This window comes from Triturus cristatus, chromosome 2_2, assembly GCF_964204655.1.
Source record: "Triturus cristatus chromosome 2_2, aTriCri1.1, whole genome shotgun sequence".
In the NCBI taxonomy this organism is placed as follows: domain Eukaryota; kingdom Metazoa; phylum Chordata; class Amphibia; order Caudata; family Salamandridae; genus Triturus; species Triturus cristatus.
Genome location: NC_140582.1, coordinates 624,555,330 through 624,568,611, shown reverse-complemented (window position 1 = coordinate 624,568,611; position 13,282 = coordinate 624,555,330). Strand labels below are relative to the sequence as shown.

General features: G+C 41.6%; 1 protein-coding gene across 12 annotated transcripts in view; it reads left to right on the top strand.

The window, feature by feature from the left end:
* Positions 1–13,282, top strand: part of CBR4 (carbonyl reductase 4) — a 276,454-nt gene that overhangs the window by 217,715 nt on the left and 45,457 nt on the right. For 4 of the 12 annotated variants that reach the window (XM_085641799.1, XM_085641801.1, XM_085641798.1 and 1 more), the window contains one exon: positions 2,772–2,909. The exons of the other annotated variants lie outside the window; for them this stretch is intronic. In XM_085641799.1, the coding sequence (XP_085497925.1) occupies positions 2,772–2,909 (138 nt within the window). The remainder of the gene's footprint in view (positions 1–2,771; positions 2,910–13,282) is intronic. 12 annotated transcript variants of the gene reach the window in all.

Genomic DNA, 13,282 nt, shown 5'->3' with positions numbered 1-13,282 from the left:
AGTCCTAGACAATAGCATTTTCACTCATAATGGTAACGGGTTTCGTCAAATACAAGGAGTGGCAATGGGGGCAAAATTTTCCCCCTCATTTGCCAACCTGTATTTGGGGCTATTTGAACATTCACATGTTTTAAGGAAATGCCCAGGTCATTTGTTAGAAAGTATTCTATACTGGGGACGATTCATTGATGATGTTTTGTTGTTTTGGGCAGGAACAAATGATGCCCTGGAAGAATTATTTACATATATTAACGACAATGAATTCAATTTGTCCTTCACAAAAGACCAAAGCGCTAAGCAGGTCAGGTTCTTGGATTTAACTATCATGGTGGGCAATAATAGGCTCAAAACCGTACCCTATAGAAAAACCACTGCGTGCAACACAACATTGCACGCTAGCAGTGCACATCTGCCATCACAAATCAATTCTATCCCCTTTGGGGAAATGTTGCGAATCAAATGCAACTGTAGTGATGAGACCATACTTGACAAAGAATTGGAAATTGTGGAAAAACGATTTCGAATGAGAGGCTATTCGAAATCCATCATCAGGCAAGCGAGATCTAAGGTGAATAAGTTAAAAAGAAGTCATCTGTTGTCTAATACGAAGAAGAGAAGGAATTTTAAAATGAACAAAGGCACCTTCATCACTCCATACACGACCATAAGCACTGATGTTTACAAGATTCTCAGAAAACATTGGCCCGTATTAACTAATGACATCACATTACAGGGTGTCATTGGGTCGAAACCCACAATGGTCCATGCAAGAGGACGTACACTTAGACAACATCTATGCCCAAGTTTTATCACCACAAAAAACTGCCACCTGGTTACCCGCTGCCCCAAATGGTTACTATAGATGTGGTTCATGCAGCATTTGTTGTTTCGGAATGCACAAAATCCATAGATTTAAATACAACACGGAGAGATTCCATACCATCAGGAGTTTTATTAATTGCAACACTAAACTTGTAGTGTACTGTATCAAGTGCATCTGTGGAAAAATCTACATTGGGAGCACAATAAGATCCTTAAAAGAGAGGATTCAGGAACACATCAGGGCAATCAGGAACAACAACACCCAATATCCCCTAGCAGTTCACTGAAACACCACACACAAACTAAGTGAATTATTGAAATTGGGCTTTCACGGCATTGATGTAATTGATCCTGGATTGAGGGGTGGAGATAAAATATCTCGACTTCGTAAACTGGAAAGTACTTGGATTATCAAATTGAGGGCGGTGGAATGTGGGCTGAACATTGATAAGGAGATGTGTGAATTTCTGTAAATCAATGAAAAGTTAGCATTGTGCAGAATGATTATTATTACTGCTGCCTTTAGGCATATGCACATCTCCAACTTTGTTGCACTCTGATGTATTATGCATCCCACATTCAATGACAAAGGTCAAGCTAACCACACATGTAGGGGTTATCCTTACATAAATAATCACTATGGAAACACACGAAGCATGACTCTTCTGATAGGGTGCGTTATGAATATTTAGTAGATGTATTCTCTCTCTATGCTCTTTATATTAGACGTTGAGCCACTATGCTGGATTTCCTTTCCTTAATGACAACTTGTTAAACTTTATTGATCAAGCATAGTCTAATTTTAACAGACTTGCAAACCCCTTCATTCCTGTGATTCATGAACAATTTAAAGAAAATAATGCAATTTCTGGGACATAAACATGTGACATAACAGGAGGGTGTCTGGTCATTACAGTAATGGGACACCTCTCTTAAAAAATGGCGTAGAATATTGGAAGTGAACAGGTATATTACTCCGTGAAGGAAGTCCTCTCTGGATTTCCATTCCAACATGGAGATTTAATAAAATTCTTCGTATAAAATTATATTTTTTGTGTCAAATTATATGAAATGGTCGTAATGAGACATATAAATGTTCACTCCAATGACCATATTGTTCTTAAAACAAATTTTAAAACCACACAAGTAACTTTTAAATCTATTAATATATAAACCATTTTAGGATGATTTACGCGCTGACGATATGTGAGAGTTGAAAATCACTCTTAATAGAGCTATTTTAAATAAATAAGTATATTTGAATGTGCATTTTAAGGTTATGATATACCGATTACATGAATCGGACACCACTCTTAGAAAATGGCGTCAAATATTGGAAGTTAACAGGTATATTATTTGTGAAGCTAGTCCTCTCTTGATTTCCATTATAACATGGGGATTTAATAATCTTCGTATAAAATTATATTTTTGTGTCAAACTATATGAAATGGACGCAATGAGACTAATAAATGTTCACTACAATGATTATATTGTTCTAAAAATAAACTTAAATACCTCACAAGTAACTTTTAAATCTATTAATATACGAGCCATTTTAGGATGACATGTAGAAGTTGAAAATTACTCCTAGTAGAGCTTTTTTAAATGAATAAGCATACTTGAATATGCATTTTAAGGTTATGATATACCGATTTGATCACATCATGACTCCAGTCCGCTTTCAGTCTCTATGTATTCTCAGACTGAAAGAGTCAAAAAGAAAGCGTCCGCGTTCCGCGAACGCTGAGCTGCCGGTTACAAGTTGCGGTGAATACGGCAAGACACAGGTAAACACAAATCCCTTGTTTTTATTAACAATTAAAATTACATAGACTCTCATTAAGCAAAATGCTAAACGATTTAGTCTGACCTTAAATAAGGTGATTATTACGCTAATATTTATTCCGCGCTCTTTCCTTCTTCTCTTGTTTTTTGACATACCTTCACAGAATGGACTTATCAAGGTCCGAGTAAAAAGAGAACGAAACGGTTTTCGTTTGTGAGGCAGCGTTTGGAAAGGACCCATAACTTTAAAGTAGATGACATTACTGCTAGTTGGGATGGCATCTCATCCGTTTATTGTTCGGGTAAGGAGTTTCGCTTTAAAACTGTTGACAATCGAATATTGTTTTAACTTAAGGATTTTATATGGATGTCTGCGAGCCTATGACACATGTTAATTTGTATTGTTTTGAAAGGGGTATGGTAGTATTCACCTCCTTATCGGGGCATTTACTCTTCATTTATTTCAGAAATAACCAGCAAGGAGGTTCATTTTTCAAAAGCAGTGATACGAATATTTGGACATTATTTTATCAAATTCGAGGTGAGGACGGTTCTGAGATGGTCGGTTCAGTCACTAATTAGGATAATTTGACTTCGGATTTTCTCCATCCATGCAATTTTAAATTGGATTGATTGGTGGTGGAGTTCTTTATACAAATTCAGTCAACTTTATCTCTCTTTAATTTCACCTATGTTAATAGACACAGGATTGAGGCTGGGGTTCTATCCTCATGCGTGTTTTCATTCTTTTGAATCTACACGTGCTCTCAAATCGAAGACAAGGGCTCATTTATCTTTTGGAACTGCTATACAGTATGAATTCGCATTGAAGAGACTGAAAACAACTTAAGGGTGTTTCCTTGTATAGTCAATTTGTGTTTGTTCAAACAGAAATGTTCTTGACATTGTATAGAACCATTTCTCTTAGCTAAGTTAAATCACATATCAAAAGGGCATTTGCATGTTTTATTTTAAATGACTGTAGAGTCTCACAGTACATAAAAATGGTATATACATCTTTTTCTGCAGCCTTGAAAAAGCCCAGAGGGGCGAAACTTGCGTCGGCTGCTGTTCCTTTCCATGTTTTGAGAAGTGAAAGTAAAGTTAACAGAAGGACCTGATTCAAGACTTTTTTCTAATTTTCAATCGAAAGGACACTTGATCAATGGCAAATTGAAACATACCTTGTGGCAGAAATTCTATTTTTATCGTGTGATTCTTCTTTTGGATAATAGATATAATGCTCTGGTGTATTTTAGTTAAACATTGTTCTAGGCTCTCTTGTCCTAGTGTAAACATACCCTGGTGGGTGGGTAGTGTAACACCATAGGAGCACCCCAAAGAAACATTTTCGAATTGAATGATCCAGACAAATCACTGCAAATAGATGTGCAGATCACTAAGCTAACCCACAAAGTTTTGGAATAAAGATACTAACACATACTCACCTATACAGTCACTGACACAAGCACACACTCACTCATACGGCCACTCTCGCAATCACTCAGTCACACATGCAGTTACTCATATACGCCAATACTCACCTATACTGCCTTTCACATATGCAGTTACTCACCCATATACCACTGACATATCCATTCACCCACAGACACAGCCATATACACTTACTCACCCATATAGCTCCTTACACACACACTCACTAACCCATAGAACCACTGACTCACCCAGGCACTCATCCATACAGGCAGTTACACCCCTCCTCACCCACCCACCCACACAAGCATTGAGGCACCTATACACGTAGTCAACCAATCACTCACCCATACAGAAACTGACATACCCACTCACACACCTATACAACCACTTAGAAACCATCTGACAGACAGATACAGACATTAACACAAGTCACTCACCCATACATTCACTGAGACACTTAATTATTCACTTATAGTTACTCATGCACCCAGTGAATCATCCAATCAGGCACTCATACACCCACTGATTCATCAATACACATTGGTATGTATATTTAACACTCATAAACTTTTTTTAAAACACTCACAGTCAGTGAATGATGTCATCAGTGATGTCACTGACCATGTCATGAGTGATGTAATATGTGAGGTCATAAGCAGTGCATTGCCTTGGCGCGAGTTATAGTAACTATAACTGCTGAATTTTTCTGGTTTTGTACAAGTGAAATGCCAGCCTAACTATAACGTCCCTGTAAATGATTCTCTAAGCAAAGGGTTTTTAGAAGCCAGGGTATGTGGGCACTCTGCTAAATGACGCAAATTAAAATAAGAGATGTTGATTGGTGCCACTAGGAGAGGGGATAAGCCCTATAACCCCCAATTTATGTGAGGAGAATCCCTAAATATGTACACATTTCTAACAAGACCTAGGCACACAAATAGATAATAAACAGTATGCAATGGTTTTACAACAATTCAATCTAATCAAGAATGATCCATGCTGCATCTTTAATGTGATTTTCATTAAGCCACAACAGAAACCAGCCGACACGTGTTTCAGCCCTGAGCGACTTCCTCAGGGCTGAATATCGAAGTCTAAATCTTTGTAATCGCGCTGCCGGTGATCATTCCAACCCAGCTGGGCTTAGGCGGTATCAGTGCACGGATAATCTTGAAGGAACGCCAGGCAGCCGGTTCAGTAGTTAACAGGCATGCCAAAGCGGTGTTCTTGATGTAGCCAAAAACGATATAGGTGGATCGAGCTGCCGGTGAAAGATAGTTCACAAGCTCGCTAATGAAAAGTCCCAAGAATGCTGGACTCAAAGTTTTGTTAGGGTGGCCAGTAGTGGTGGTTCTCACAAGTTGAGGGCGCCGTGAGGGGGAACGTGACTGAAACTGCGATCGTGTCTTTAGGGTAATCTGAAGCATGTATGCTATCACCTCTTCACGGCAGTCATCTGTGTTCCGGGTAGTGGACTTGAGGGTTAGCGGTCTAGAGTACGTGCTCATACACGCACACAACACACACAAAACACAACACACAAGCGCACACACAAATGCACACACACACATGCAATGCACATACACCACACAACACATGCGCACACACAGATGCTGGCACGCACACAGAAAGCTCTCACACAACAAATGCACGCACACACAAAACACACGCAGCACAGGTCCCGGGGGCAATATTTATTATGTATACGAAGTGCTGCCGGGAATTACCTGTGGAATACGAGAGAGTGAAGGAACGCCATCTTATCTCCAAACCGGAAGACATGTCAGAGTGGAGGCTTAATCAACCAACCTGGGGAAGGGATAAATGAATGGGTGCTTCTAAATATGCAGCAATGTAAGTATTAGTGCCACTCTAAATTCAAGATGTGAGAGGCCAGGCATCAGAGTGCATACGAGCAAAGCACAAACCCACACCCATTCCGCAGAAGCGTGTTAACAATACATAGACCAACTCCGGCTAAGGAAAGCATGACAGAGCGGAGAGGGGGTCTGACGGACATCCCTTCATACACAGTCACCAAAAACAAACTCTTAGCAACGGCACCCACAGGTAATTTACAATTAAGCACGTACTGCTGCATAATATACAGCAAGAAGGGAGGGGTGATTAGTGAACGCCACCAATCCCCGGCCAGAGACCCTGCTGGCCACACGTTCATTCTTGTGAGGTCGGTGTGAAATAACCAGAGCACAAATGGAAGATACCGTGGAAGGAGTGGCCGTGGTCAAACTAGAGGGTGAGCAGTGTAGAGTATGTGCTCATAAACGCACACAACACACACACACACACAAAACACAACACACAAGCACGCACACACACACAACACACACGCAAGCACATACACCACACAACACACGCGCACACACTCACATGCTGGCACGCACACACAAAACACACACACGCGGAGAGAAAGCATTGCACTGTCCCCATTAAATACCTTATTGTTTGAAAGCAGAGCAAAATCACAACGTAACAGGTGTACACTTCTATATACAGTGCACAGAAGATACAATGATGTTTGCTGGTCGCTATCTCAATAAGACGGTCAGACAAGTGAGTGTCACCAAAATGCCGATGAGCCGTTCAATGACGATGGGTGCGGACCTTAAAAAAATACCATCACTGCGTTATTACCTGGAAGTTCCTGAAGGTCCTGGAGAGGTGTGCCATGTGCAGTGCCAGGCAGAGACCTGCTCTGCCAACTCTGCCCCGGACCCTTCTTCACGGTCCCTGCGACGGGAAGGGGTGACTGACACCACCCCGAAGCACAACAGGAGCCCCGCAGTCCACAACCTCGCAGCCATACGGAGAGCTGGTGCCCTCAATGAGTCGTAACAAACACGGACCAAATGGTGTGATGCACAGCGCCTCTGACACCCCGAGCCTGCCCTCCACACAGCCTTTCGCCAGCAGCTTGCAGCGGAATGCCCTGTGTGTGAAGGAATGCAGCCCGGCTCCTGTGAAGACCCTCCCTACCCAGCTCCTGTGGGGACCCTCTCTCCCCTCCTCTGCCTTGTCCCACCCACCGGCCCTGGCACACGAGGCACCAGCCAGGAGCTGTCTGTTTACATCTGGCCTGGCACGATTCAGGGCCCTCACACACATCGGGATAACACCAGAGTCCACCAAAAATTGTTCACGCTGGACTTTTATCCTGAAAACTGGTAAAACATATAATGATCACATTTCGACGATCCTCCTTTTGTGCAAACCTTTGCACCCTTTAACCTAATTGGCTCGTATTTGGAGCCGTAGAATGAATACACCTTCAGAAAGCGCCTCTGATACTGTTGGGCACTGTGCCAGTTAAATAATTTGCCAATTCCAGAATGTATCTTTACAGGTGGCAGTTACGACTAATACCTTCGAGTCTCATTTTACAGAAAGGTAAATGTAATTATGTGTTTAGGGAGATTTCTGGTAATTGCATCAACCCAGCCTCTTAGCCGGTTGCAGAGGGCTACCATGGCCAGGAAAAGCTCTCTACCTGTGTGAGAGGCCCAAACGGCAGGTGAGGGCCTATACCACACAAGAGGGCCTTTAACATCCATTGTCTCCCTAGCCAAAAGGGCTATAATGCTATTAGAACTTTTCACCTGCTTAGGGGAGTGTGCCCTCATTCATACAGGGAGATCCAGTAAGACAGTCAAGCAACTCTATACCAGCCATTATTGCCAGCCCCTTGTCTTCAAAGCAGCTCCCAATAAGTGGCGTAACAAAACTTGTGCCCCCCCGCAAAGTGTTACCCCTTCAGTCATGCAATCACCCTGGCACTATCTATGCACTCCTTCAATGACCCAGTCAGTAACCATGCAGTTATGCACTCACCCAGACATTACCCATGCAGTTTTTCAATCACCCAGGCAATACCCATGCACTCCTGCAATCACCCAGACACTACCCATGCACTCATACATGCACTTACGCACTTCTGCTGCATTTATACAATCACTCAAACACTACCCATATAGTCTTCCAATCATCCAGACACTACCTGTACACTCATGCAATCAACCAGGTACTTGTTATGAACTCTTCCAATCACACAGAAACTACGCATGCACTCCTCCATGCAGCAAGACACTACCCATGCACTCTTTCATGCACCCAGCCATTATCCATGCACTCCTTCAATCACCCAGACATTACCCCTGCATTCATGCAATCACCCACGCATTACCCATGCACTCCTACAATCACTGAGGCAGTGCCCATGCATTCTTCCAATCTTACAGACACTACCTGTACACTCATGCAATCACCCAGGTACTTATACACTCCTCCAATTACCCAGAAAGTACCGATGGACCCCTCCATGTACCAATGCACTACTCATGCACACTTCCATGCACCCAGATATTACCCATGCACTCCTCCAATCACCTAAACATTACCCTTGCATTCATGCAATCACTGAAGCATTACTTATGCACTCCTTCAATCACTCAGGCAGTACCCATGCACTCGTCCAATTACCCAAATATTAACCATGCAGTCCTTCAATCATCCAGACATTACCTCTACACTCATACAGTCACCCAGCCATTAGCAATGCACTCTTCCAATCGCTCAGGCAGTACCTATGCACTTCTTCAACCATTCATGTACTACCCATGCACTGCTTCAATCACCCAGGCATTAGTCATGCACTTCTTGAATAACTCAAGCATTACCAATGCAGTTACAAAATCACAGAGGCATAACCAATCCACACATTTAATCACTCGGGCAGTACCCATAAACTCCTGCAACCACCCAGATATTACTCCTATTCTCTTGCCATCACCCAGACATTACCCATGTGCTCCTTCAATCATCCAGACATTCCTCCTACAATTATGGAATCATCCAGATATTAGCCATACAGTTCTGCAATCACCCAGGCACTACCTATGCACTCATGCAATCACCCAGACATTACTTATGCATTCCTTCATTCACTTAGGCAGTACCCATGCACTCCTCCAGTCACCCAAACATTATCGCTGCATTCATGCAATCACCCAGGTACTATCCATGTACTCATGCAATCACTCCGACATAACCCATGCATTTCTTCATTCACTAAGGCAGAACCCATGCACTCTTCCAATCAGCCAGGCACTACCCATGTATTCATATAATCACCCAAACATTATCCATACACTTTTGCAATCACACATGCATTACCCATGCGTACATCCAATCACCCACACATTACCTCTGCACTCACCCTGTCAGCATGGCGTTACCCATGCACTTACCAAATCATCACAAACTACTCTTGCACTACTCCAATCACCCAGGCACTACCCTTGTACTCATGCAATCACTCAGGCATTACTGATGCACTCCTCCAATCACCCACACATTACCTCTGCACTCATGCAATCACCCTGGTGTAACCCATGCAGTTACAAAATCAGCATGCACTACCCTTGCACTACTCCAATCACCCAGGGACTACCTATGCACTCATGCAATCACCCATGCATTACCCATACTCTCCTACAATCACTCAGGCAGTTCCCATATACTCATCCATTCATCCAGACATTACCGCTACATTCATGCAATCACCTAGGCATTACCCATGCACTCATGCAATAAGCCAGGCACTACCCATGCAGTCATGCAATCACTAAGGCACTACTCTTGCATTCATTCATTCCCTCAAACACTATCCGTGCACTCATCCAATGAGTCAGGTAATACTGCTGCACTCATTCATTCACTCAGACACTACTTATTCACTAAAAGCATGACTCAGACATTACCCTTCCACTCATTTTAAATCTTTTTGTGTTTTTTGAACTCTTTTAGTCATTCCTTTGGTGTTTTTTTTAACAAACGATTGAAAAAAACAAGGAAATGAACTAAAAATCTTTTCAAAACATTTTGCAATTATAAACTCGTTGCAAATAGAAAAAAAAATTAACAACGATGATTGCAGCAAAAACAATAGCTCCAACAGATTGCTTGCCTGCACACAGACGTTTCTTGCACTGAAAAAAAACATAGGTTTCAGGGACGTTATAGTTATAAATTGGCATTTACAAAACCTTTGAAATTCACTGAAAAATTCAAAGGTTTCAGGGACATTATAGTAATAAATTACCATTTAAAAAAACATAAAAATTCACTGAAAAAACTATAGGTTTCAGGGACGTTATAGTTAGAAATTAGTATTTAAAAAAACCTTAGAAATTCACTGAAAAAAACATACGTTTAGGGATGTTATAGTTAGTTGGACAATTCACTCGTACAAAACCAGAGAAATTCCGCCGTTATAGTTATTTCAGCTAACTATAACTCGTGCCCCCGCAATGCACTACTGATGACGTCACATATTACATCATTCATGACATGGCCAGAGACATCCCTGATGACATCTCAAATGACATCACTGATGACTTTACTGATGACATCATCCACATGAAAAGCTGATGCACCTTCTCACACTCTAATATAACCTTTGATACACCCACTGTAAAATACAGGCTACCATTTTCAAAACCATCGACACACCAATGCCAGTTACAACATACACACTCACTGATTCCTAGGTCTACACACACAGCCACTCATTCAACCATATAATTACTCATACATGCAGTCACTCTTCAATACAACACTATTATATACACTCATACACCTATACAGACACACACATCGCCACTCATCCATGGAGTTACTCACACTCCTAGTCAGTCATGCAAAGAATCAATCACACTCCCATTTACTCACCTATACATTTATACACACACCACCTCACTTATTCATACAGATACTAACACATACTTACTCTTATATAATCACTGATACAAGTACACACTCATCTATACAGCCACTCTCACAATCACTGACTCTCACGTATAGTCATGTATATACTCCAACTCTCACGTACACTGCCTTTTACATATGTAGTTACTTGGACATGTACCACTGAGACATCCATTCACTCACCAACTCACCCATACACACATTTATCCACCCATACAGCTGTTTCCACATGCACTCTTAAACCCATACACCCAGTGAATCAACCACTCACACATCTATGCACAGTCACACCTCCCACCCACCCACCCACCGACACACACTCAGTCTCCCATACAAATACTTAGGCAACCAATCAATAACCTATATAGACACTCATGTAGCTACTGACCAACCCATGCAGCAGCTTATACAACAATATACAGATACAGATATTCACACAGTTTAGTCACTAACCCATGCATTCAGAAAGACACATTTAATCACTCACTTATACAGTCAGCCACGCACAAACTAAATCCTCCATCCAGACACTTATACACCCACTCATTCTTCAATACATCTTGGCATATATATAATACATATTAAAACTTTAAAGAAACACACAGTCACTGCATGATGTGATCAGTGATGTCATTTGAGATGTCATCAGTGAATTCACTGACCATGTCATGAATGATGTAATATGTGATGTCATCAGCAGTGCATTACGGGGGCGCGAGTTATAGTTAGCTGAAATAACTATAACGGCGGAATTTTTCTGGTTTTGTACGAGTGAAATGTCCAACTAACTATAACGTCCCTGAAACGTATGGTTTTTTCAGTGAATTTCTAAGGTTTTTTAAATGCTAATTTCTAACTATAACGTCCCGTAAACCTATGGTTTTTGATATATATATATATATATATATATAATCTACTGGCGGTCGCCAGTAGATAGTTAGAGTTAGGATCGTGTTTCCATAGGAAATCCGCAACATTCTATTTGGAATAACTTTGGCGCCGATTGACGAATCCTCGCGAAATTTTCAAAATAGGTGGGGCGCTCCGCTCCATCCCTGAAAGTCTCGGGGGGGGATTCGTCAAGCGGGGGCTGAGAAAAAGGGGGGGTCCCAAAACGCGTTTTCCCCATGCATTTTTCCATAGGACCTTTAGTCCAAGCTACAGCCCGAACGGCTGAACAGAATTACTTGAAATTTGGCAGAGAGGTAGTCCTCAGGTCAGGGATGTGCCTTTTGCAGGTCTGGTGTAAATCTGTTCAGTATTTCCTGAGAAAATAGCATTTAAAAGCATATATATATATATATCTATAAGCGCGCACCGTGCGCGTACGGTAAAACTTACCGTACGCGCACGCTGCCGTGCGTGAGCCCGATTCTGATTGGTTGTTAGATCTTAGTAAACATTTGAATCGGTCGAAACCAGGAAGTGTCGGCCGCCATTTTGTCTCTCGCAGTCTGAGGGGGTGAAAAACAAAGGTGGAGAACGTGAAAAGGGGGCAGGGTGGACAGTTCCTGACCCCCTAGCCTTTGTCAGGGGGTCCCAGAAGGACCCCCAAGGGCCAAAATTTCCTTTAATTTTTTTGCGAAAAATCGCGGAGTACGCGTAGCGTGCGCGTACGGTAGAAACGGAAAGATTCCGCGAACTGCGTAACGTGGGCGCGCGGTGCGCGAAGCGCACTGTGTGACCACAGAGCGCGTACGGTACGCGCACGGTGAAAAACCTTTAAAAAAAAAATACATAACTTGGCATTTAAAAAAACGTACAAATTCACTGAAAAAACCATAGATTTCACACACGTTATAGTTAGGAATTAGCATTTAAAAAACCTTGCAAATTCACTTAAAAAACCATAGGTTTCACACATGTTATAGTTAGCTGGGCATTTCACTTGTGAAAAACCATTGAAATTCCCCCGTTATAGTTAGTGCAGACAACTATAACTCACGCAACCGCAATCCTCTGCTGATGACGTCAGATATTACATCACTGATGACATATGTGTCTTCCTGAAAAAAAAATATTTGTAATATATGTATAGCTAAAAATTAATGGAAGAAGACATGGGTAAATAAGTGTCTAAATACAGTGATGTAATATCATCCAGTGAATGTGTGTTTTTCTGAAAATTAAATATGTTTTATATATGTATATCTCAAGGTTGATGGAAGAATAAATGGGTATATTACTGTCTAAATGGATGATTTCTTTTTGAAAAATTGATTATGTAACTGACTGATTAAGTGTATCATAGTGAATACATGGCTTAGTGAGTAATGTTTAAATATATAAATATCTGTATCATTTTTTCACTTTGTGTATAAGTGGCTGCATGGGTTGGTGAGTAGCTACATGGGTGTCTATATAGGTTATTAGTTGGTTTTTTGAGTATCAGTCTGAGTGTCTGCATGGTTCGGTGGGGGGTATGACGTAGTGCATAGGTGCATGAATGAGTGAC